The 27,857-nt window shown below is 38.3% G+C and overlaps 1 protein-coding gene across 1 annotated transcript in view; it reads right to left on the bottom strand.

The window, feature by feature from the left end:
* Window positions 1–5,782: 5,782 nt before the first annotated feature.
* Window positions 5,783–27,857, bottom strand: part of LOC131049578 (peptidyl-prolyl cis-trans isomerase FKBP42) — a 97,105-nt gene continuing 75,030 nt past the window's right edge. The window contains exons 5-8 of the mRNA XM_057983634.2: window positions 9,933–10,117; window positions 6,951–7,073; window positions 6,684–6,836; window positions 5,783–6,504 (exon numbers count right to left, since the gene is read on the bottom strand). Of these exons, the coding sequence (XP_057839617.2) occupies window positions 6,178–6,504; window positions 6,684–6,836; window positions 6,951–7,073; window positions 9,933–10,117 (788 nt within the window). The 3' untranslated portion in view covers window positions 5,783–6,177. The remainder of the gene's footprint in view (window positions 6,505–6,683; window positions 6,837–6,950; window positions 7,074–9,932; window positions 10,118–27,857) is intronic.

Genomic DNA, 27,857 nt, shown 5'->3' on the forward strand with positions numbered 1-27,857 from the left:
CTACATGGCTTACTTATACTTCCTTATCTTTCAATCCAACCTCAAGATTGGTAACCAAATCTACCACAAAATTCTCTTTCCTTCTTGTATGATTATATTTGGTGCTATCAAAACTATTAACTAGCAACATTGTCTCTAAAACTATAGTATCAAACATTTAGTCATTATTTACCTACTTCATTATATAAAAAACTAGCTTAGAATCTCCTTTCACTTACACCCACCTCAACTTCTCTCTTTAAAAGATCTCAACCCTCATAACAAAGCTTAAGCCTCAAACATGTTATTGGTGTCCACTCCAAAATCATAATAAAAATACTATGGAGTTATCTCTCGTCATTCCCAAATTCACAACAAACCCCCCACTATATCAAGTTTTCCTTTAGCCACCTTATTAAAATTGAGGTTGTCCCACCCAAGAGTCAAACAACCTCATCTAAAGATATTTTCATATTTGAGATTTATTTTATAAGTTATGTCTAGCCATTTAAACCTTGACCAAGTCATCACCCAATATTTATCTTCCATCTTAATGTCTCATTGTCCCACCCAAGAGTCAAACAACCTCATCTAAAGATATTTTCATATTTGAGATTTCTTTTATAAGTTATGTCTAGCCATTTAAACCTTGACCAAGTCATCACACAATATTTATCTTCCATCTTAATGTCTCATTCTTCACTCTATCCATAGTTTCCTAGCTCTTTCATACATGATTCAATATTATCACATACTCTCTCCATTGATAATTCTCTTTTATATTAAAAATTCTTTGATTCCTCTCTGACAAGTTGTTCCAAATTATCAATGTAGGAGAGCAATCACTCTAATACCCTTTCTCGTGATCCTCATATATAATCCCAAAGATTGAAGACATCAACTAGAGTCACCCAATTTAGACCCCAACCGCAAAAGTAGGGAATACTTGCCATGAATGAAAAGGTGATCATTAGTTTGTTCTTCTTTCATACAGAGTATGCACCTCAAGGGGCCTCACTTACCTAAATTATATCATTTGTCCCAAGTAAGAGCTTATCTATATACAACACTTTATAAAGAACATTGGCCTTGGGTAAACCCAAACACTACCAAATATTTTTCCTAGGGAATTCTTACCATGTGTCAACGCTACTTGTTAAGTAGTGATACACTCATAATTAATTTAACTAGTTTTGTGATTCCTACAAACCTACCTTTTAACCCCCTCCATTAAGCTAATTAACCTAAGCTCAATCCCTTTTAACATTTATCCTATTTTTAAATGTTACACACCTACCCAAGTCCACATATGATTCCCCTCATAAATTACTTGCATGCACAAGTCATTTCATCGATTCACCTCACCTTTGACCAAGGGGTTCTCACACATGAGTGAGAATACTCTTCTCCATGTAGCCACCCTACACCTTTCCCTTTTAGTCTGCATGTCATAACCCCCCTTCCAATAGCCCTTACACTTTGCTAAAAGTGTTTCCACTTGTCAACCTCATGGTCTTTCCAAGATTTGCTCACACATGTGAGCACGTCTTACCCTCTTCCCCATGACAAGTGCTCTTCCCAAGATGTGCTCACATGCCAAGTATTCTTCCCAAGGTTGACGCTTGGTCCACATGTCATAAGGCTATGTGCCTTATCCACTTCATCTCCTCTCCTTCAATCAGAGCCCTTCATCATACTTCCAATCTTGACTGTCCATTTCAAAACTCTAAAGTCTATAAATTGAAGCCTTCATTCATCTCAAATTATTTCACTTCATTCCATATCTTTATGTTGGTCATTTATCCATCATCCACTTTCATCATATTATTATGTTACCCTCTTGGTTACCTATCCACTTTTCATTAGCAAGCTTGTGCTTTTAGTTTGCATCCAAATTCATATCAACATCCACTCATCCACACTATTGTTATGCTAATGCGAGAGCATTCCACATTTAACTCCATCAATCTCCCACTCTTCATTTGTCAATCTTGGAGCAACAAGGTTCGTGAAGACAAGGAGGACAAGGAAGATCAAATGGCTTCGGGAGCATCATTAAGCAAGTAAAATGTTTTTATGTTTGTTCATGTTTCTCTTTTATGTGCTATTACTAATCTTCCTTGATATGTTATTAAATGGTGTGCATTCATGATGATTTGTATTGATTACTAACACTTTGTTTTAATGACATCGTATCCACTTCTATCCTTGACTAGAGAATCCTCTCTTTCTAGAGATGGAATGAGCCATTTGGAAAGGGATTCATTCAATATTAAACAAGCTAATACCTTGAGCAATAAGATCAATTCATTAATTTTCTATTTGCGGTACTTATCCAAAAAAAATTAACCCTTATCCAAATACATCCTTCATAGTAAGAGATTAGGGGCCTTGAGATATCAATAGTAAACATATCTAACTTCTCAATTAATCTATCCAACCAAAATAATTATACTATATACATTTCCTAATCTCTATCAATAACTTCTTCCTTTGCTCATCTATTCAATTCTATAGATATTTATCTGAAATAATACAACTCAATAACTTCTTCCTTTGCTCATGTATTCTCAATGCCAATGTTTTCCATAATTCCTTATTCATCCATCTATAATGTCTAAATCCCACCCTCAATCTTCATCCCGCACACATCATCCCACTTAAGTAAACAATATATTTGCATTATTGTTGAACCAAACAAAATAAAGCATATGTGTGTGTTCTCAATTATCTTATCTACCTTGCTCAAAATTTGGAAGACTAGCATGAAATATTAATGTAGGAGCATCTCAGCTCCTAGGCAATCCAACATCAACTAAAAAGATATCTCAAGTTTTCCAACTTGTTTGCTTTGTTTTTTGTTGGTTTTTGGTGGTTTTGAAGAATTTTAGGATGAAATTTGGCAATCTCAAAGCAACATCCTATAGAGGAACTTAACAAGTCGCCACTATTTCAATTAGGTAAAGAATCAAAATTTGAAGAAAAATATAATCCAGGAAAACCATAAATAGATTAACTAAAGAAGCACCCATAAAACAACACAACCTTCAAGTTATGAATTATATATTAGATAGAAACAAAAAATGAAAGCAACCACAATAGACTATATGGTTCTTTGCCTTAGTGAGGTAATAAAAACTCGCCTGGATCAAAAACCACTTGACAAGAACTCGATAAACCTAACAATGGTAGGCTATCCACCATGAACCAAAACCTACAAACAAAAGACAAACAAGAAGCATTCAACAATGCCAAAATGTGAATTGTGAAATAGATGCCAATGCATTTGTCAAACAAGCAAAGAACCTCAACATTACCTTACCAAATAGTGTCTCCATGAAGTAGCAACAACCCACCATAGTGCAAAGTGTAGTAGTGTTGGCAAAAGAGGTTGTAAATATGGTGTGGAGTTGAGCATGTATTATTGTCTATTGAAACGAACACAAAGCCGAGTAGATTCAAAAATGTATTGGTCCTTATCAAAACAACACTCGAAAAGATGCATGTAAACACTAGGGTGTTGGCTAGAGATATATGTAAGGTAGTGAAGCATTCAATGCTTGAATGCTTGGAAAGTTAGCACCATTTGAAACAAGAAATGGGAAGTGACACATAGTTAATGTGGCTTGTTAGAAGAAAAGAGTAGACAATGCGCCATAAATATGAGGAAGTGGACGTTGTGGGTGGCTAGATGCTCACTCACCACGCACCATGGCAAACAAGTGCCTATGGTGTGCCACACAATGACCAAGGGTGGTCTTGACCCACGACTAGTTAGCCATCCAAACAAATTTCACCCCTTCCATGAATCAACCATGTCCACATAGGTGAAATGGATTTTTTTGGCAAGTCCATTAGCTTTCTAACCAAGCAATGATTTTTATAATTATTTTTTATTGACGTGGCACTCTACATGGATCCTCAAACTTATCCCACTCCACTATGGGCCCTCTCACCTATATATGATTGTAATTGGAATGCGTTGAAGAGTGATGTGTTTCAATTTCTACAAATAATAGAGGTAATCAAGTTTTACAAATAAGCTAATGTAGGATGAAATTGTTTTTTATTAAAAAAGCAGCAAAACAAGGGTGCCGACCTTGTACAAAAACAAGCCAAATGGACCACTTACAACAGGTTATAACAAACCACTTCAGCATCAAGGGTGGGTAGAAATTTCACCCACAACTCGGAGGAGAGTTTGAGAAGAGGAAGAACAATATTTCCATCATCGACAAACAACAGTCCAAGCAATAGTATCAATTTGAACATCAACACAAGGGGAAGCATGCAGGGAAACCCCTTTAGAGAGTGTCAACAAAAGGAGCAAAGTGCTAACCATGTGAAACATCATCTACCAAAGGCTCAAGTAGAGCAGGAGTGATAGGCAGAGTAGGATCCATGGAGTTTGAGGAAGCCACACTAGCAAGAGGCAGAGTAGGATCCATGGGCTCAAAGGAGATCACACTAGCAGCAAGAGGTTCAGCATTATCCTAGGAGTCGTCGTCATCCGCCTGTGAGGAGTCATCAGAAGAAGAATTGAAAGCCAATAAATTGTTTCCATTATAAACATTTGTATAGTTTGCCTCCACTATGTGCTCTTATAAGCTGAGGAAGTTTATTCATTCAACCCTCAATCACACCATCATAAGGCCCAATTTACTCTAGGAATGGTCACAGCTCAAAATGTAAACAAATAATATGTAAGTTGAAAGAATAAAAATTCCCTTATGTCACCTACCATAAATCGGCCAGCAAGATATGACCTCAAAAATCTACTTACTAGCACTGGTTGACAGCGATGCTAGGCACTCCCCCAACCTATAATGCTTTGCACCTGTGTTCAGGAATCCTCTAAATCTTAAATGTAACCAGATTTTATCATTTCATGATATAACTGCATTTGAAGTAACATTACTTGTGCCACTATAATAAGCTTGTTTAAATCATCAACCTTTCTAGCCATAGATTTTAAGCATCCAAAATTATGAAAGTGTTAACCTTGAAAATTTCTTCTCTTAAACTTCAATGATTTTAAATTTTTAAGCAATTTGATTGGTGGTTGAATGTCCTTCTGGGAAAGTGTTTTTAAGTATGCTGGCTATAAAAATAATTATATAAATTTTAAAAAGTTACATCATCGTCTGTCAGAAGAATGATCTTAGCATTTAAGTATAATGGACCAAAGATGTTAATATAAATGTCACTGAATCTCCACAATTTGATCTAGAAACCAAGAAAAATATGACTGTAGCCTTCACTGTTACGGAGTACAAGCATACCAACATTAAGACAATACAAATCAGTTTGAAACAGGAAAAACAACGCTTACAGTATGCTAAGATCATCAAGATAATTACATATAATCAGGCACCAAATGATGAAAATTGAGCAGGAACCTTAAGATAATGATGCCATTCTTGCAGCAGCAGAAGACATCAGCTATAAAAACTCAGGAAAGAATCTCCAAACTTTTAACACTCCAAAACTGGCTATACATATTATTATCGGTGATACCAAACTAATTTGAATTACACATATGGGGCATTCCAATCATATCATTCATATATATAGCCATTTGCATTGGGCAAGTCAAATTCATCATCCTAAGAGAGATCAAACACCAGGATATCCCAGGAACCACTCTCTGCGCTAGTTAAATTAATATTTGATCATAGCACAAAACACTGTAGTGACAAACCAGTCTGTTTGATTAAAAATATGCTCCACTTTAGCACACCCAAATTTTACATTCATCTTTGCTACTTAAGGCCTACAAATCCAAAGCATCACTATGCCCATCTACATCAACATAAAGCAGATTTATACAGGTACATGAAAAAATAAGTTGAACACAAGTTCAAAGTAATGTATACAAAACCAATTCCATGCCTTCATTGCAGGCACAGATGTTTTTATGTTTTAACAAACTATGGAGCTGGATTCCAGTAAACATCTTCTTACTGGCTTGCAAACCAAATAGCATTGTTCCAAACTCCTTTGACAGAAGAAACTAAAGCATGTTAGAAAATTTAATAAATTAAAGATGTCAGATTTCCACAGTCCATGGTATTTAGCACTTGTAGTTTCTGGATTTAACCGTGTACAATTTATTTTGCATCAAGGTTTTAGATCACATTCTGTGATCCATCATTAGGATAATATTATAACGGATTTAATAAACTGAATTAGTCATAATTAGTCATCTTTAGGCCTCCTCACCCTAAAAACCATTCTTATTATGGATAAAAGCCACTGCCAAAACACAATGAACCAGTTCAATCTCTTGGGCTTTGGCTCTGGCCTTGGGCCAAACAGGCCCTTATAGAGCTCTTTCTGTTTCATGTACATCTCCTTATCATGTTGTGCAAGGAGATGCAGCTCTCGTACCACTGCCTTATCTTCAGGAGAAAGTTTCTTAACCTTTTGGAAGTCCTCTCTTGCAGCATCTGTCTGCCCAAGAGCAGATTTTGCCTTTCCACGTCTGAATAAAGCCTTCACATTGTTCTCATCTTCAACTAACACCTGCAGATAATGTGAATAGATCAGACAGTTAAAACTCATTTCCTGATCTCTTCCACATATAGAAGTATAAGGAGATCCACACTTGCAAATTGTGGAATCCTTGGCCTCAATTCAGACTGGGTACAAAAGTATCACAATTTTTATACAAACAAGCTGACTCTCAGTGCATCATTGCATACCATGTTACATTGGCCAATGACATCTTCATAACGGTTCAGTTTCAATAAACATGCAGCCATGTTGAGATGGCATGGATTCTTCACAGCATTTGCCATGTCCTTATATTTTCCAAATAACTGGAACATAAAATCATCTCCCATGTATGCCAGGGCCTGCACAGATATATAACCACATCTTGGAAAATTCTCCTAGGTAGGCAAACTACCTGAACCTATGTTATTTGGAATATAAGAATAGAAAAATCAAGAAAGGAGCAGATATGTCACCATTTCATATTGCTGCATTGCCTCTGCTAATTTCCCCTCTTTAAAAAATTCATTACCCTCTTTACGTCTCATATCAGCTGCTTCAATTCGTTCCTCTACTGTCATATCACTGCGTGCCTTACCCTGAAACATTTATAATAAATGAAAATCAAATTATATTTTAAGAATTGCAATGTAACTACATGTGTCATAACCCCTCTTTGAGCATAGGATTAAATAAAGACGATAATTAACATTTAATAATATTGAAAAATTGTCTCATTTATGAGACTTCACGATTTTCCTTTAATATACAATTATTAATATTTATTATTTATGATGATTATTATTTTACTTTAATATAACGTCCATATTTCAACTATTAAAAGGAGTTTTTACCATTAAATACATAAAATAGATATATTGAAAATATGATATAATATTACACTTACCATATAAAATAAATATAAAATATAACAAATATTGTCAAAATACATTATATTTATTATTTGGACTAATATCATATTAATACCATATCATTGATAGGAACCTATCTACAAAATAAACAATTTATGACTACAAACTAAACGCTCTCCTTAACCACACTAAGGTTATATTTAAGTATTGCATTATTTATTACCTTTTCATTTATTATTACAAATTACGCAAACTAAATAGTGTTAATATTGATTACGATTTAAAGATTAATTATCATGGAATGGTGTGATTAGAAAGTAATTATGAAGACATGAGTTGCGCCTCTACACTGTGACTTATCTTTTCAAATATAAGTGTATAATAAGGCATTTCTAACAATTCACGAAGGGGGAGCTCGGAGAGCAGGTAGTTCTCATCGGAGTCTTTGAACAATAAAGCGGAGATGGTATATGTTCTGCCATATGCAAGGCTAAGATACACACACACATGGAGTCTATTAATCAGGACTTACGTCAAATGAACCTAGGATTATAAATATTGGAAAGACTTGCATTTATCAGGGATAATTCTTAAAGTTCGCGGAAGCCTTACTACTGAGGTTGAGACTGGATAATCATTGTAAGCATTGATCCGAAGTGATGCAAGCCATATTTCTGGAACAAATAAAGTGCAGTTGAGGAGTGGTATTATTTGTATCAGATCAGACATTTATTTGTCCCCAATATCAACTATATGGAGACTATACTTGGCATGGGCTCTGGTTATGAGCAGGTTCGACAGAATAAAGAGAGTCTTTCCTTGGAATATTTTATTGTCATGACGTCAGTATTTGTAATGGGAAGATGTCTAGATAGTGCATAGAACCTTGGACTTTCGAAACAGGTCACGAGAAAGAGTTATGGATTATTCATTGTTATGAGAACAATGACATAATTGTTGGAGTATGTTCATTATCCGAGTCATTGCCTGATGTTGGCAATACCTTCTGCACAAAACGAAGAATATTGAAGACAAATAAGAGGTGTCGTTTCCATTAAATCCCACTATAGTTGATACTATCAAATAATTCGAGGCATTGGGAATGTCGATTAGGATCATGATTTGGAGAAAATCACATCCCAATGTGTGTTCATTCATTGCACATCCGACGAAACTCCAAGATATAAGTGCCGACAAATACAAAGTTGCATTAGTCACGGATTTCACCGACTATCTCATATTATTGTGAATCAAATTGTTATGTTTGTGCGTGGTTTTGGCGTGAATTCATTCTGAGCCTTTACTAACCATTGAAGGATTGCCGGTTGAAGAATTCAGTGAGGAATCTAAGAACGTGGGTTTCTTGAACTTCGGTTTGCAGATATACTTAAATGCACTTCCCGTGCCTTTGAGCATACTCATTCCTCTATAGTGTTCTCTTGCATATGGTTGAGACATTGCTTGGTGCAGTTTCATTTGAGACACTATCACAAAAACACACTTGGGGAGATTTATCAGAGTTCTAATATGTGTATTCATAGTGGGATCTGCTTGATGGAGTAATTGCCTTTGGCATCAATCAGGTTGTACAGTTCGTAGGATGTGAATAGAAGTAGGAAACACTTTCAAAAGCATCGCTTCATCTCATCAACAAAGCCCATCGAATCGGCCTATACCAATCATCCATTGGACAAGTCTTGGGAATATTAAATAAGGATCCAGCATCATAGCACCCTCTAGATAATATCTATTTCACTATACTAACTTCATAATAATATAATCTCTAATTTGACGTGGTCATTCTATTGGTGACTTCCACGAATCAGAACAGGTCATAACCGATATTAAGTTATAGGTGGTAACACCCTTGCTCTTGGTGGTATGCATAGGAGTGTACTCAGTATGAATGCTTAATATAAGAGGCATGATAATGTTCTTATGTAGAACTTAGTAATAAAATATATATATATATATATATATATATATATAATTATAAAGGATAATATAATGATTATAATTACTATAATATATAATATAATACTATATGAGAATAAATTATATATATATATATATATAAAATTGAGGTTATCAATCAGATTAAGTTATCAATTCGATATAAGATTATGATCGGATTCATGTTATGAAGCTTTGTCTCCTAATCAATGCAGTTTAAGAGTGTTTTGAAGGATTAATTATGGTTAAAACAGACCTAAACTAGTAGGGGACATTACAACATGCCAAGACAATTTCCTCTGCAACCAGACTGTCAGGATTGCTGAGATGAGTATCCAGTCTGAGTTTCAATTGTTGAAGGGGAAGATGCCACCAGGAATTTGACCTAGGTCTTTTCAAGCAAGCACTCAAACTTAACACTAGCTTCCTGTCATCTTACCTTAAGAGATTAAGAATGATATAAAATAAGTTAGCATTGACATATAAGCGCATTCTTCATCCTTTTGTAATCCTGATACTAGTCATTCCAATATAAATTGGATAACAACACAAAGTGTGGCATTTAATATTTGAATTTCTCTTCGTGCCTAAATAACTTGACCAATTATTGTGAGGAGATAAATTAGGAGTTACCTCCTTTGCTTCCTGAAAACCAATAAGCTCAACCTCGTATATGAGATCAGCCTTAGGAGGAACATTTGGAAAAGAAAAGTTGCCTTCTTCCCCATAACCCAATTGCCATCCAACACGAAACAGCGCACGTTCACCAGCTTTCATGCTTGCGACACCAATTGCTAAGCCACTTAAGACTTTTTTCTCTGCAAGGAATAGTAAAAGTTCTGTCAAACTGTCAAACTTAAAACAATGTTCATATATAGATACATTATGAATAACAATCTGATTACATTCTAGACCATATAAGACTTCATCTATCTTGTCCATTCCAACCACAATTTCTGACAATAAATTCTTCCTATAGCTGTTTTTCATTTTAAGAGTAAAAGATTTCACATAGAGATTGAATACACCATTCTTCTTAAAATTAAATTGTCAAACTTACAATTTTTAATTGATAATTTGAGGGTTCTTATGCACCCCCCCACCTCCCCCCAAAATAAAAGATATTTGAAAAATATAACACCCAGATAAATCTGGACACTTGTAATAGCCTGTGATGATCAACTGCAGACCAAACAAAAATTCATGTACCAACAAGAGCAGGGGCTAGCTGCCTAATAACTGACCCCACAAATGGACACAAACTGCCACTATACCAAAATCCACCATCCTTGAGCTGGCATGCATACAGATGTGCTTATATTGAGGAAACAGGGGCCTCACAATATCTGCAATAAGCAGACAGCCCTGAGATTTGCCCAGTGAGCACATATTTCACACAGCACCAAATCTCCTCCCCTACTCCCTTAGCATCAGTAGCAACCTTTACACTAGGCTCTTCAAAAGTGTGTTTCTTAGCCCAAATCAAGCCATCTTTTGAAATAACAGGAAGAATTAACAAATTGGAAATTTCCAACACTCATTACAGAGAATTACCAGCAGTCCATGTAGATACATTGCAAGATCTCAACAGAAGGAAACAAATCCTTCTTTTTAATAATAAACCAGTTGGATCTCCCTGCACGAGGTTATAAATTCCGCCACCAAACTTATAGCTGTTCCTCTGCTGCTCCCAGGCGATCTTCCTTTGTACTAACAAATAAAATAAAATTCTCTGCAGAAAAAAAAATATACTTTTAAGATCCGCTCTTGGCAGCCAGATGAAGGATGCAAGGATTAAGTTTATGCTTGAGATCACCCAAAATGAACACACTGATTCTAAGAATGTCCATATCCCACTCCCATCCTGACCTAGGATAAGCTTAATAAACTTCACGGTATCAACATCAAGAATCACAAAGATATTTTTGAAGCTGTCAATCTGAAACATCTCCACAGTGAGGAGAATCCCAAGATGAAGAGCCTAATTGGTGGGATCTTTCTGAGTTCCTCCTGAGATTTACTGAACCTATATTGAGCATGATCTGGTACACTAACATGGATAGGCCTTGCTTGGGTGAGGTATATGATGGCGTTGACTCCATGATAGAGGATATGAAAAAAATCATAAATGAGAAAGAGCAAGATCCTGAAGAAACATTCTTCAAGAAACTACAGAAAACCATGGTGGAGAGATGGAACAAAATGACTACCCCTTTGCATCTCCTTGCCATTGCATTGAGCCCCAAGTACTATAGTCGGGCGGTCCTTAATGAGAGTAGCACTAGAGTTGCCCCATATAGAGATCCTGAAGTTGCTCTTGGGTACAAGGCAGCCCTTCATGGACTCTTTCCCAATTCCATACGGCCTATGGTGAGGTCTGAATTCATGAGTTTTGCAAGCACCGATGATTGTGGTCTTGACGCTTTTGAAGACAAGGAAGGTGTTGATGCTCATAAATGGTGGTACTTCCATGGAGAAATATACCAACACCTACAACCCGTTGCCATCAAAGTTTTATCACAAGTTCGTTCTTAACTCTTAAGATTCTAATTTCTAAATTCTTGTTGATGAATATTGAATTTATATTTAAAATTTTTATTCATAACTCTAAACTCTCTAATTTCAAAATTAAAAATCTTGATAGGTTGCTAGTTCATCATCATCCGAGAGGAATTGGAGCACATAACTCCTCCATCCACTCAATAAAACGCAATAAACTACATTCCAAGAAGGTGGAAGACTTGGTCTATTTGCATTCAAACATGAGACTCTTAACACACAAAGACAATACCAACAAAAAAGGGGAGGCAAAGCATTGGGATGTTGAACCAGAGCGCACAGAGCTGGATGATTCAATTACCCATCTTGGTGCACTTGGAGTTGATGATGGTGATCACGAGGCTGAGATTGCTAGTACCGAAGCCAGTGGCACTATTTGTGTTTCTAATTTGCCACAGCAGGAGGATGATCATATGTTTGATGACTCTTGATGATATATGATCACAATGGCAAAGTGTTAATGTTGACATTATTATTTTTGAACTGAAACATTGATATGGTGGTGTATTTTTCTATGTTACTTTATATATATATTATTTTTTATTTTTATATGTTTTTGTACGGAAGAACCCAAAGCAACCCGAAAAATTTTTGAACGAACCCATGAACCCAAATCCGAATCCGAACTAAGACTGGCAACTTAGTATAAAGCCATTAATTTGATTAATAATTTTTATTTGGTCGGTAATAGAGATAGTTTTATCAATATATAAAGTAGGTAATTACATGGCTGAGCCAAAAATATTTGCAGACATCACACCATTCCTCCGAACACCTAACACCCAAACAACAAACATTAAACCAAACAACTAGTTGGCATAATCAAAAAGGAGAACCAACCCTTCCTCAAGTGGGAGGACAAAAAGACACCCATCACATCACTTCATCAGCCCTGAACCTACAAACACCAACACTACCCAAAAACTCAAAACCAAATTACAAGCCTCTAAGCCAAATTTACACATTCAACTAAATACATTCTGGCCACATTTTTAAAATTGGGCCAAACATCGCAAACCAAAATTTGACAAAAAAGAAAACAACAGCTCCCCCAAACCCAAGGTTGGGGCACGCTCTGCATGAAGCTGCTTGAACCCTCACTTGTGTTGCACGCCTTAGCTCCCTCCACTACAACTCCAGCTCACTGCTTCATACTTTTCTTCTACCCTACTCTCCTCAAACCCGATCCCATCGCCCTTCACCTTTGATTCTTGCATTGTAGGTCCACGAACACCATTTCCACGGGATTCCACTTCTCTCTCCTGCAAGTAAAGCTTCAGCAAATCCCACCCTATTGTGGCTTTTGCTCGGCGCTCATCACAATCAACCCCAAATGGCCAGCAGATAAATGGCACCAACTCCTGCAATTCATGCACACCATCAATGTCAAGACCTTCCCCAACATCAAAACCCACTCCCGGCATGGTCATTTCAAGCAATTCCTTCAAACCGCACAACCACTCATCCTCAATGCAACCCCTCAACACCTGCACCAGAACATCTTCCTTCTCACCCAACTCCAACCCCCACGCCAACACCATAGTGACTGCATCAACATTCATGCAATATTTGTGCATGGTCTTCATAAATCACTCACCCAAAATGTTTTCAACTATCTGCACAAATGCCTCGTCTCCATACTTGAAAATGCACTTGATCCATTTGGCAGTGTTGATGTGTATTTTGTACACTATCAAACACAGAATAAAATACCCAAGTGTACCTTATCCTCTCTTGAGTAAAGCCTCTGAATGCTGAAGATATCGCGAAAAGGATTAATCAGGGTGACTTCAAGGTTCTTTGTTGTAGGATCTCTACGTGTGGATAAGCTCTCTGTGGTATGATGTTATTTGCTGGAATCACAAGGGGACTTACACTTGATGATCGAACGTCTGATTTGCTGGAATCACAAGTCTTACTTTGATTTGAAAAAAAGGAAAAAAGATGAGGGCAAGGAAAGGATCTAATTCTGATACTTAAGAATGTAGGAGCAATGAATGATCTTTGATGAAATTCTAACTAAGTCTTGTTTTGACATCACAGGACCATCTCCACAAGGTTAGTGCGATCTTCGAAGGAAAGCTTTATGATGTTCAAATCATCACTACAGGCATAGACACCATCAGGCTGATGCATATCAATGAAGAAGTGACAATTGAAGTTAAGCTTAAGCTGAATGATTCCAGTTGACTACATGAGGCAAGTCTGCAATCAACAAACTGCTAGTAGTATGGATATACGAATTTCACCATCAATCAAGCACATTTCTTCCACTCATCTAATAACATGAAATCAAATATGAGAAGTATATAGACCATGCAAATTGTTGAATCGACCCATAAATTTCACCATTTCTTCAATGAAGTTTTACAAGTCTTTTACAACAACATCTTGGCAACAATCTTTGCCTTCTCTCTCTACTCTACTCTAATTGCTATTCTATCAACTAGCTAATCACCTTCTAACTACTCTCTATTCGCTAACTTCTTTCTAACTCTATTTCCAACTCTCTAACTGCCTTTTACAAAATGAAGAGCCAGGGCTTATATAGTGCCCTTAATACAATTCGATGGCTAAGATCAATTCGAGATCAATGGCCAAGATTTTACAATGAAAACCCTAATTAGGGTTTGTTACAACCATTACATAACATTTAATACTTGACCAATGATAAAATTGTATTGCTTGGACACATGTCTTCTCTGGAAAATTCGACCAATGGGTAGCTGGGGTAGTGTTGACGTGTATTTTGTACACCATCATACACAGAATAAAATACCCAAAGGCATCTTATCCTCTCTTGAATAAAGTCGCTAACTGCTGAAGATTCGCAAAAAGGATCAGTTAGGATGACTCCAATGTTCTTGTAAGTAGGGTCTCTACGTGTGGATAAGCACCAGTGGTCATTGTGATTTGCTGTGTCCTCAAGGGGCCTTACGTTGCCGAAGATTTTGATGAACTAAACAAGCTTTTCAAAAATAATAAAAGGATAGGGTTTGCAAGAGGTCTAATCTAGTCTAACCCTAAGAATGACTTAATGTAGACAAGGCTTGATGAGATTCTACCAACTTCAATTTTGCCATAAGCTAACAACTCAATTGAAATTGATGCGATCTTCTAAGGTAACAAATGATTTTCAATACATCAAAGATCAAAGACACTACCACGAAGGTAAATATCCAAGATACAACAATGATTGAAGGTTAAGTGATTCAAGTATTCTCCAGTCGACCACGCAAGGCGTTCCTACAATCAGCAAAAAGCTAGTGGTTTGGAAAGCGAATCCTACCAAAGATCAAGTCCAACACTTTGTCCTTCGAATTAACACACTACTTTGATCGAGAATGATTCAAGAAAATTGAACAACCATGAAGATAACCAAGAAAGTTGCAACAAAACACCATAACTTCAATATTTCATTGATTTCAAAGTCATCATGTACAACAATTGTTTGAATTCTTTCTTCAAAACTCAATCTTGCTACAAAAATGAATTGCTTCTAAACTCTAATCTCTCTAATACATCAAACTCTCTCTCTTTCTAGTTTCTAATTATGACAAAATGAAATGAAATGAGGGTATAAATAGCATCCTCAATTACAATGAACGGTCCAGATCGAAAAGCAGATCAACGGTCAAGATCATGACACCTAAACCCTAATTAGGGTTTGTTACAAATGGCCTCCCTTTTACTGAACAATATTAAATGCATAGCCAAATATTAAATTCGGCACAAAAACCTAGGAGACATAGACCAATGACAATTAAGGTGCCATGTCATCTATAACAACCTTTCATCTAGAATCTTATTCCCTTTCCAATGCTCCTTTTTAGCATATGCAATGAATCTTGATACGATTCCTTCGATCTCAGCAATTGGAATCTCGGGAAGATTCTTCATTCTTTCTTCCAAGTGGATGACCTGATCAAATGCCTCAAGAAGAGCTGCGTCCCATGTAGGTTCAAATTCCTTAGTCTTTTCGATCAGGAGCATGGTAGAAAACATCTGGTCCTATTGCTCATCTGTGATATTAGCGTCCTTGCAAAAGATGACCTTTATTCTATCCTCCAATTCTTGCAAATCCACATCTGTCTCAACTTCGATCCTCCTGCCAAGAATGGTACGAAGTACCTCAAATACTCTGTCCTGGATCGGGTTGATCACCTCCTCAACATGGTTACATCTAGTACTGATGTCCTCAAAGAGAACACTCTTCATCTGGAGTAAGGTTGACCACTGAAGCAAACTGTGAGGTCCTCCATCCATAATCTTTTCCTGCGCTAAGACCTTCCTCGATGTTTGTCTGATTACTTTCAAGACAGGAATGATAACATCTTTGGTATGAGCAAAAGCGGCTACTGTTATCATCAAGTTGTGGATGATCTCAAGAACCTGGATAGCCCTATGAATAGTCTTCATCATCCTTGTTACAAATTCTACGGCAACTGTATGAGATTTATCCATCCAAGTACTCATACGCCGGACCATACTCCTGAATCTCTCTGCCTCATTGATTGATTGAAGGGGAAGTGCCTGTACTGGTGATCTTGCTGGATCCTGACGTCCCAAAGGCTCATTGAGATGACTGAAGTATGTTCTCCATGCACCGACCTCTCGCTCAAGCTTTCTATTTTTCTCCATCTCTTCTCTAAGCTTGTCTTTCAAGGCCTCAAATGAATCGGTGGCATCGTCCATCGTCTGTTCGGCTGTGGATGGACCTAGCTCAAATGTCTCTATATCATATTCTTCTGCTAGGATCTCCCCTTCATACTTGTCCACTGCCGGTGTAGCTATCTGCAATTTTCTGGATCTAGTCTCATCTCTAATCATCTTGGACATCTTGGTAGCCTTCCTCTTTTCTGTCACTTCCTGAGAACGTCCAACAAGGCTCTCCAAATCAATTACATTATCTTCTTCCTCAATCACGATCACCTTAGTTAATCTTTCCTTCAACCAATCTGGGATGGCAGATCTTGTCTCTTTGACCTGTATTTCCTTATGCAATATTTCTTCTTCTCTGGGAGGAGATGTTATTTCATTATCTTCTCTATCTTCATGTAGCTCATAATCTTGGAGAGATCCATCTGGTGACCCTTGCGGTGCCTGTCCTTCTTCCTGCCTATCATTCTGTACCATCGACTCCATAGACTCTTCCACTTCAAGTGTCCTCTTCTCTGGTCGAGAAGATGTGCCGGATGAACGATCTCGGTTGGCCCCTTGCTTCTTCTTGGAAGATTCTCTCTTTTCAGGTCTCTCTTTCCTCTTCGAACCTCTAGGATGGAGATTGCCTTCACTTGCACATCGAAGGTCGCCTTCACTTGTATTTCTAGGATTAGAATTGCCTTCGCTTACACTAGCTCCACCTTCGGTTGGTTTTTCTTCCAAAGTGAAAGTCATAGCTATGCCTTGCTCTCTCAACTTTTGATGCTGCACATCAACCCATCTGCGAGTACAAGACAAGACTGGAGCCATCAAAGCATCTAGATCCACGATCTCGGGCTCATTCCAATCTAACCTTATTGATTTGCTCTCTCGATCATAGGATGATTGGAGATGTCTGCCAATGTCCTAAGCTTGGTCGGCCACTCTGTAAATCCTGCATTTCCTGATGAAATCCAAAGGCAATCTAGAATAAATCTTTCTTTTCACTTCAAGATCGTCTAAGAGATTCATCATAAAATCTTCTATCTGAAACTCATGCTTAAACTTCCTACCGACTGTCTCCTCTATATATCCATGTGGATCAAAGCTTTCTCTCAAGGCAAAGGATGAAAAAGAATACAAAGCTAACTCCTTCTCTGCGTCATCCATGGCTAAAGCATTAGGACATACCTCAACTGAATTGCCTAAAATGATAGGTACTGGAACTCCATTCCCATGCCTGTGTCTGAATGCCTTCGCATATGCTGCCAACTGTCTTGTTACTTCAAGTAACACAATTCTATCTGTCAGATATCTCGGCAACATGTATGGAGGTGAAGGACATCCATGAACTCTAATATAAGTAAACTTCGGAAACTGGATAAACCAAGCACCGTACCTCTTCACTAGTTCCTGTGCATCCTGAGATAATCTGTCGTGAATCCCACCTTGCAACGTCCTTGTGATGTTCATCGTGAAGGTATCATTAACTAGCTTGTAGTTGCCTCCTGGCGGATGATGCAAGTGGACATAGGAATCACAAACTCTGACCTCGCCGGGTCCTCTTCCAATCACTCCTCTGTGAGGTAGTCCTGCGTACTCAAAGCTTCTGATCAAGGCATAAATGACGTATGAACTCATGTGGAAGGACTTGGTAGCTTTGAGTCTCCTCAACTGTACGTCCAAGCAATGACTAATCATCCTAGCCCAATGAATCGTTCCTTTTCCCTGAACTATCACCTGGATAAAGTAGAACATCCACTTCTCAAAGTAGAAGGCTTGAGGGGCTCCTGTGACTCGGTTGAGCATTGTAATTAAATCTCTGTACTCCTCCTGGAAATCAATCCTATGTGGTGTGTTCGGGATCTTACTCAGGCGAGGACGACTCTTGAGTAACCAGTTCTTGTTGATAATGCTTAGGCAAGCATCTGGATCATCTTCATACATTGACCTGGCTCCTTCTATGCTCTTGTATATCATATCTCTGTGCTCTGGAAGATGGAAGGCCTCACTTATAGCTTCTTCTGAAAGATAGGCTAAAGTGTTTCCTTCGTTGGACACGATCGTTCTGGACTGAGGATCATAATGACGAGCACACTCGATCATCAACTCATGGCACTGAACTGTTGGAGGGAAGCCGGCCGCCTTAATGATGCCACTCTCAATTATTCTCCGGGCGACAGGTGATAGCTTGCCAATGTAAGGGACCTCTCGAAACTTCTTCGTGCTGAAGTTGCCTAAGTTGGTATCTCCAATGTTGCTCCACTTCGACACGATCTTGGTCTCCACTTCTTCGGTCTTTTGATCTTCCTTTATGAGAGCTGGACGGCTGGTGGATGCTCCCGCCTTCGGGGTCGCCATACCTACACAACATTTCATAATAAGTAACTAGATTTTGCAATGAATAACATAAATTAGATTGAAATTTTAGGAAAGTTCATGATAAGTCCTTGAGTTATCATTTCCTAAATAACGATTGAGCTACTAGAATTCAAAATTTCAAAATTCAAAATTTTAAGGCTATGACGATCAAAAATTAAAACAAGGGAGTCACATCGCCATACCTTACTTGAGAGTTAACTCAAAAATGCAAAATAAAGAGAATTGCCTAGGCAAAAATCGATGCTTGAAGCTTTCAACGTGATCTCTCTCAAGCTAGCAACTTCGCCACCTTTGGGGTCTTTGACGTGGTCTTTGGCAAGTTCGCCTCACTTGAAACTAACACGCACTCCTTTGGATGATGTTCGCACCTCCCCTTATTCTCCAAAATCGCATATGAATGAAGGTAAAATAATGATTTGAAAATGAAATGAATTCACCTTCCTTTATAGGCGCTTACCCTTACAACTACCTCAAGGCCGACTTTGCAAAATAAGGCAATTTTAAAACAATTTATAAATAAAACCAAAGGCCGACTTTGTAAGAATTTAAATCCAAGCGCTCAATTTGATTTTTAAAATAATAATTAATTAATGCCTTTATTTTTAATTTTTTCGATTTTTTAAATAGGCAAAATTAATTAATAAATATCCAAGCGCAATTTTTAAATGCTATTAATTGATTTATCGATTTTTCTAGCATTTAATAAAATTCAAAAAATTGTTTTAGCGCCAAAATTGGGAGAGGTGGAAAGATGCAAACCATTATCGCCCTGGTCCCTGACTGAGGGACAGGAGCGAACTTCCATTTTAGCCTTTGATTTTCGCCTTTGACGTTCAAAACCTCCATCTTTACGTTGAAACTGGCATTTTCGCTAAGAAACTCGAGCTTGATTGATTTGATTTTGTGGATGAGTGCCTCCTGAGGTTGATATCGCTCTGGTCCCTTGGTGAGGGACAGGAGCGATCTTGGTGTTTTCTCCTTGATCTTGCTTCTTCAATCACCAAATTTCATCATGAGGAAGAAACAAGGTTAGCCTTTCGTTCCATGCTTGTTTCACTTGTCTTTAACAAGGCATATTCGATGTTTAAATGATTTTCGCCCTGGTCCCTTGGTGAGGGACAGGAGCGAACTTCATGCTCTGGCCAACATTTGCTATCTTTCAACCTTTGCTCCTTGTTCATCACCTTGCAAATGATATCTTTGACCTTGTGTAATCTTGCTTTGACATGATCTTTAAAGGAAATGAGTGTTTTTGTGAAAATCGCCCTGGTCCTTGCCTGAAGGACAGGAGCGATCTAGCTTCTTAGCTCAATTTGGTCACTCTTTAACGTTTAACTTCCTCGTATATCATCTTCTTAAGAACACTTTGACCCTGTGCAACCTCGTACAACCTTGACTTGGCGTGATTTTTGAATGAACTAGCAAATATAGTGAATATCGCCCTGGTCCCTGACTGAGGGACAGGAGCGATCTTGAAGTTATAGTGCAATTCTTTCATCCTCTTAACTTGTAATTGTCTTCAAGACTCAAAATGATGTTCTTCAATCCCTTTTGAACACTTAAAATGTGAGTGGCAACTTAAACTTGGATACATTTGAACATTTCGCTCAGGTCCCTTGGAGAGGGACAGGAGCGAACTTGGGCACTTTAGTACAATTCTTTCAACTTTGGTGGTCCTTGTAACTTCATCCTTCGTCGAGACACCTCGAAATTTCCTTACCACCTTGTATCCTGACTTGGAGTGATCTTAAACTTGGAAGAAAGGCAACTTAACCACTATTTCGCCCTGGTCCCTGGCTGAGGGACAGGAGCGAATTTGGACTTGTAGGCTCCATCACACTTTGCTAACTTCAAAAATTATCTTCAACGATCTTGTTGTGCACCATTTCATTCATCCTTGGCCTGGAGTTAGTTCTAACTTGGCAAGAAATTGACCTAAGGCAAAAATCGCTCTGGTCCCTGACTGAGGGATAGGAGCGCCTAGGCCAATTTGAGTCTCCTGTTGATGTCTTGTAATCTTCAATTTGTCTTCAACGGATTCATTTCATCCTCCTTTCTTGCTTCAAACTCAAAACTTGCTTGCTTTTTGCCCAAAACATGTCTCATGAGGAATTTCGCTCTGGTCCCTGGGAGAGGGACGGGAGCTACCACTGAATTTCGCCCTGGTCCCTGGCTGAGGGACAGGAGCGATTTTGCTTCAAAGTCATGTTTTCCTCATGTTTGCGCTTTCAACTTATATTCAACTGATGAAACATATCTCCCTTTATCTCTTCGAATCATCAAATTGTTCAAATCCTGCAAGGACAAGGCAATGTTTGATTTTGAGCTCCGGTCCTTCACTGAGGGACAGGAGCGATTTTTACTCCTGGCACATTTTTGTCTTTGCGAAATTCTTCAAATTATATTCAACGGAAAGATCATGCCTCCCTTTACCACTTCCACTCTGAAATTCGTTTGGATCCTACAAGGACAGTAAGATTTTGAGAAACGAGCTCCGGTCCTTCACTGAGGGACAGGAGCGATTTTGCTCCTACAGGCCAAACTATCATGATTTTAGGATTTTAATCACTTCACAAGGCAAAAACAAGACCTTTCCAATGCCCGAGATCAAATATCAGAATTTTCAAAATTTGGTCAAAAACACTCAATTGGACAAAATTCACAATTCCCTTATTAATACTTAGACAAATTTGGACTCTGCATTCAAAATTCCAATCGAAACTAGACCAACTCACTTAGCCTCTGGCGAATTCACTTTATTCAAAATTACATCCTACGAGAGGAAGCTCAAAAAAGCTCTCAAGACTGACTGGACTCTGGCCTGAAAACACAGAAACGAAACCCTAAGGCTTGACCCTAATCCAGACAACTGACAAACTACCAAAACCCTAAAAAGCAAAGCGAAAGGCGAGCAAAAACGAGCAAAAAGAGGGGGTCCCCATTTTAAATGGGGCGATGTGTGAAATGGTCACAACAGGTAGGTACATCAAAGTTTGTTCCACCTTCCATGAGTTAGGTACATTGAATCCGGACATGCTGAGGTGGACCACACTAACTGGAGAAGTGATGACTAGGATGCCACCTCGTCTGATACTTGTAACTTGGTAGATATTCAACTTGATGTTGTTGAGAAGCCAGCTTTAATTAATTCATCTGGAACTATCTGCTTCTTCAACGAACCCTTTGCTCTGACTTCTTTTGTCTCTGATGTGGAGGATGATTGATGTACCTCGCCTTGGAATGTTGGATTGGAAGAAGTCATTCCTGATGATGTTAGTCCGAAGAAGGCCGTCTTTGTCAATGCTAGACTGGAGGAGGTCGCCCTTGTCCTTGCTTGATCTTCTTGGAGGAGACCATCCTTGATCTGGCTTGATTTTCCAACTCCGGGATCTCCATTTGATGCCTACACAAAATATTAAAGTTAGTCTTTTGAGCATCAAACCTTAAAGCATGAAATTTAAGACCTTTCAAAGGTAAAACTTAAGATATTAATTTGAAAAAAAGTCATAATAAATCAAGAATTACACATTTTCAAATTAATAATGAATGGAATTTGGATCTTCAAGACTTAGACTTTACAAAATTGCAATGGGATCACAATAAGTCTTGAATAAGAACTTCAAAAATGATTCTTCATACCTCCTCCTTTGAGTTTTAAACTCTAAGAAATGATGTAAAAAATAGATTTCGCTAGGCAAAGTGTAGATCAAAGCCTTCTCTTGAACAAATTGCGCCTCCTCTAGCTTGAAAAAGAATAAACTCCACTAGCCTCTTCAAAAATCTGGAAATTATCCTCCAATCTAGCAAGAAATTCGCCTCTCCAATAGCCTTCAAAATGAATTTCGCCCTCCTCAGTCTCCACACTTAGTAGAAATTTGCTCCACTCCAGCTAGATTTCGCACCTTCAATTAGCTCTCCAAATTCGCACTTGAAAGGATGATTGAATGATTTGAATTGTGAAAAAACACCTCCAATATATAGAGCGCTTTACCTTGATTCTTGTTGAGGCTGACCTAGCAAATAAGCTTTAAAATAAAATAAAATCCCCCTAAGAAGAAGGCCGACTTGTCAAATAAAGTAAAAATAAGGGTTTGTGCGCTCCACCTTTAATTTTTTAATTATTTAAATTAATTTTAAATGCCTTCACAATAAAAGTTCGATTTTTTAAGGCCTAAAATCAATTTATTAAATGCCAAAATGTCTTTATTTAATGCCAATTTAATTTTAAGTTTTTCAAATGCCCCAAAGTTAGCAAATTTTGGTGAATTTCAAGGAATGTCAACGTTCAATTAATGCAAAAAATGAAGGATATCATCAATTTCGCCCTGGACCCTTGGTGAAGGCCAGGAGCGATTTTTCAATCTAGACCTTGCATACCTCCTTTTTTCCGCCCAAAACCTCATCTAGACATTTAAATGGCATTTTTAACTGGAATTTTGAGTTTGATTTCATTTGATATTTAGGAGGAAAGTGTATTTATTCCTTTTTCGCCCTGGACCCTTAAAGAGGGTCAGGAGCGATTTTTCAAATTCAAGCTTATCCATCTTTTGTTAGTCCTCCAAATTTTCTTCAATGGGTAAAACATACCTCTAAGCATCCATTCCAACCAAAAAATTGCTTTGACCTTGCAAGAAAAATGAAAATTTGAAAATCTAGCTCCGGACCTTCAGTGAGGGTTAGGAGCGATTTTTGCTACCTTGATCAAACTGCTTCATTTTTCATCTCGAAATTTCTTTGCTAAGGAAGATGTTATCTTGCTTCATGCTATGAATAAATTCTCATGTCCAAGAAAGGTCACAAGATGGTGCATATAAAGAAAATCGCTCTGGTCCTTCAGTGAGGGTCAGGAGCGATTTTTTACCTTTTGGACAAAACACCTTCAATTCATCATCTTCAATCAAGTCTGGGTACTCTATCATGCTTATTCCACCGCTCATCTTGCCTTTAATACCTCATCTTGATCACAACAATGCTAAAAATGACCTTCATGGAGAATTTCGCCCTGGACCCTCAGAGAGGGTCAGGAGCGAATTTGCTTTTGTTGCCCAAAATTCATCAATTTTCAAGCGTCCAAACCTTTGAATGATGTTCAACCTTCCTTCCAGGAGACCCTGCACATAAAAATTTAGCCAAAATTAGTGACAAATAGGCTCAAATAAAATTTTCGCTCTGGACCCTCAAGAAGGGTCAGGAGCAAAATTCACAATCTAGGTTAAACTACTCAATCTTCAAGTTTCAAATCACTTCGCAGGGCAAGATAAGATCGTTTTCAAGGCCAGGAACAAGGTTTCAAATTCAAGCGAGTTGGCAAACGAAATCTACAATGAATTTCGCTCTGGACCCTCAGCAAGGGTCAGGAGCGAAATTCCTAATCTTGGCCAAAATTCATCATTTTCTTCAAGGTGTTCAATCAATTCCAAAGTCCAAACAAAATGCTTTGCAAATCAAAATTTGGTCGAATAAGGCCAGGAATGAGTCCTAGGTTGATTTTCGCCTTGGACCCTCTGGAAGGGTTAGGGGCGAGATTCGCATTGGACCTCCTGAGAGGGTCAGGAGCGAAATTCGCTATGGATCCTCAGCAAGGGTCAAGAGCGAAATTTGACTTTTTGAACTCTCCGACAAGATAATTTTATGGAATATAGCATTCTCTCTTATACTTTAAGTTATATTCCATATACACTTTCAGGATGTTTGAGAGTGGTTTCAGACCTCCAAGAGTTATATTGCAAAATCTAGTTTTTGGAGGTTTTTCAGTTTCCAGACTTAGTCAAATTTCAGGATCAAGACTTTCAAACTTAGCCAAATTTCAGGATTAGGACTTTCAGACTTAGCCAAATTTCAGGATCAGGACTTTCAGACTTCATCACTTATCAACTTGACCTAACTCAAGCAGAACCTGCTATCCAGGTGATCCCCTTGGCGACACTCAAAATGCAAAGGCTAACAAACAAAACCCTAAAAGACCTAGAAAACAAACCCTAAAAAGCAAAAAGCAGGGGTCCCCATTTGCAATGGGGCGATGTGTGAAAACGTCACAATAGGCAATTACATCACCTACAAACGCCAATTGTTGCTTGGATGTGTAGAGCATAAAATTTGCTTCCATTCTCATTCACACCTTGACATCAATAGCACTAGGACAAAACAAAAATGGGCCTGATCACCTTTAAATGATACTCCTATCACCTTCCTACATTCTCAACCTTGCTGAGTTATTATTGTGATTACATGCCAAAATGTACACCCCCATCCACATCATCCTCCGTGAGATCTCTGAAATCCTCCACATGAATTTCATCCACTTCATCAAATGATGTCACCCACTTAGAAAGTACATCAGCCACCTCGTTTCCTTCCCTCCACACATGTAAAATGCAGTAATTACTAAAAAAATTTAAATCATTTACAATAATGAAAATAAATTTATTGAGATGCCAATCTTGGGCTTCTCTTTTAATTGTTGCGTTGATAATTATTTGGGAATCACCTTCTAGATTAAGTTTTGGATTCCCAATTTTATACCACCCCGAATGGCCAGCATAGCAACTTTAGCCTCAGGCTCATTGTTCATTCCCACCGACAATTTTTGTGCTCCCATCACTAAAATATTCCCCACCCAGTCTCTGATTACAACTCCTGCCCTTGAAGCTCCTGGATTTCCTTTTGATGCTCCATCAAAGTTTGCCAACTGCACATTAATAATTAGGGTACCCTCCAACTGTCCAAATGACTTACTACAAATAGTATGGGACCCAAATGCTGAAGAGACTTACTAAAAATAGTATGTTCAAATGGATCTTGAAAGACCTTGGGAAGGCAAACTACCAAAAAATTGAATCTTTGAGATGGAGAGTACTAAAATAAACCGCCCAAACATCAATTAAAAAGCCCTGAATTACACACAAAGGGCCCACTAACCACCACATTAGCCTATGAGAACCACTGATAATAGGCTAACCTCTGAAAATAACTGATGCTTAGGAAGGCGCAAAAATGGGGACATTATAGTCCGCCCTCCTGTTGTGACCATTTCACACATCGCCCCATTAAAATGGGGACCCCCTCTTTTTGCTCGGTTTTTTGCCTGTTCTTCTCTTAGCTTTTAGGGTTTTGGGTAAGTGAGTCAGTCGTCTGGACTAGGGTTAGGCCTTAGGGTTTCCATTTTGATGTTTTCAAGCCAGTCCAGTCCAATTTTGAATGATTTTTGAGCATCCTTGCTTAGGTTGCAATTTTGAAATAGGGTGAATCTGTCAGGATGTCAGAGGGTCTGTCTAGGTTCAGTCGGAATTTTGAAAGCAAGTCCAAATTTTGCCTGAGTGTTAATGATGGAATTATGAAATTTTGTCTGGGTGATTTTTGGCCAAATTTTGGAAATTTTGATAATTGACCCCAGGCATTGGAGATAGCCTAATTTTGCCTTGTGAAGTGACTAAAGTCCTAAAATCTTGATATTTTGGCCTATGGAAGCAAAATCGCTCCTGTCCCTCAGTCAGGGACCAGGGCGAAATTGGTATTTTTATGCATCTTGGTCATTGACTTGTTTTATTTGTCTTGTGCAGGGTCGCCAGGAGATGCAGTCGTACAGGAATTGGAGGTTTTGAAGATTTTGACACTCAAAATTGGCAAGTTTTTCAAAGTTTAAGGTCAAATCGCTCCTGTCCCTCAGCCAGGGACCAGGGAGAAATGACTTACTTAGACCATTTTGGACTCCATTTTGATCAAATTGAAGCATCAAGGATGCAATGGAAGGTGAAATCAACATGATGGAACGCCAGGATTTAGCCGTTTACAATGAAAAGTTGAACTTTTGACCTCAAGGACAAAAATCTCTCCTGTCCCTCACTGAAGGACCGGAGCTTGTTTCTCAAAGTTGCACTGTCCTTGCAGGACCAAGACGATTTTTGGATTGGAAGAGATAAAGGAGGGCATCTTTTGTCCATTGAATATAATTTGAAGAAGTGTGCAAACAAGGAAATGTGCCAGAATGACAAATTCGCTCCTGTCCCTCACTGAAGGACCGGAGCTTGAAATCCAAGATCGCCTTATCCTTGCAAGATTTGAACGATTTCGCAATTTGAGAAGAACAAGGAAGGTACATTTTACTCATTGAATATAATTTGATTGCGCCACCAAGGAGAAAATCAATCCAAATTGGTCAAATCGCTCCTGTCCCTCTGCCAGGGACCAGGGCGAATTTAAAAGGTAGCTCCTATCCCTCTCCAAGGGACTAGAGCGATTCTTCCACAAGACAAGTTTTGGGCGAAGGTGAAGTGAGTTTTGAGTTTGAGGCAAACAAAGGAAAGCGTAATTACTCTATTGAAGATAATTTTGAAAATTGCAAGACGCCAAGTGAAGCCTATTTTGTCCTAGGCGCTCCTGTCCCTCTCCAAGGGACCAGAGCGATTTCCTCATAAGGTAAAACTCCCATAAAGTTAAAGCGAGTTTCATGTCAAAGATCAGTGAAGGGGAGCATAATGAACCCATTGAAGATAAATTTGAAAGTTGGCAAAACGCAAATGAGCTTGTAAGTGCAAAATCGCTCCTGTCCTTCAGTCAGGGACCAGGGCGAAATATAGAATATCAAGCCTTTTCCTTCAAGTTTGGTCGGATCCAAGCCAAGACGCATGATGGAGATGATGTTTGGAACGCTTCGAAGAGGAAAGTGAAGTTACAAAGACCATGAAAGTGATAGAAATTGCTAAGTCGCTCCTGTCCCTCTCCCAGGGACCAGAGCAAAATAGTCGGGTATGCTTAAATTTTGAAAGCCACTTCCGTTTCAAACGTTCAAGAAGGAGTAAGAGACACCATTTTATACTTTGAAGGCAATTGAAAGTTGATATGAACAAGGATTAGCCCAAGGAACAAAAGTTCGCCCCTGTCCTTCAGCCAAGGACCAGGGCGATTTCTATTAAAACAATCATTTTCTTCCTAGACCACATCAAAGCAAGGTTACACAAGGTCCGAAATGTCTTTAGG

Source organism: Cryptomeria japonica, chromosome 7, assembly GCF_030272615.1.
Source record: "Cryptomeria japonica chromosome 7, Sugi_1.0, whole genome shotgun sequence".
NCBI classification, from domain to species: domain Eukaryota; kingdom Viridiplantae; phylum Streptophyta; class Pinopsida; order Cupressales; family Cupressaceae; genus Cryptomeria; species Cryptomeria japonica.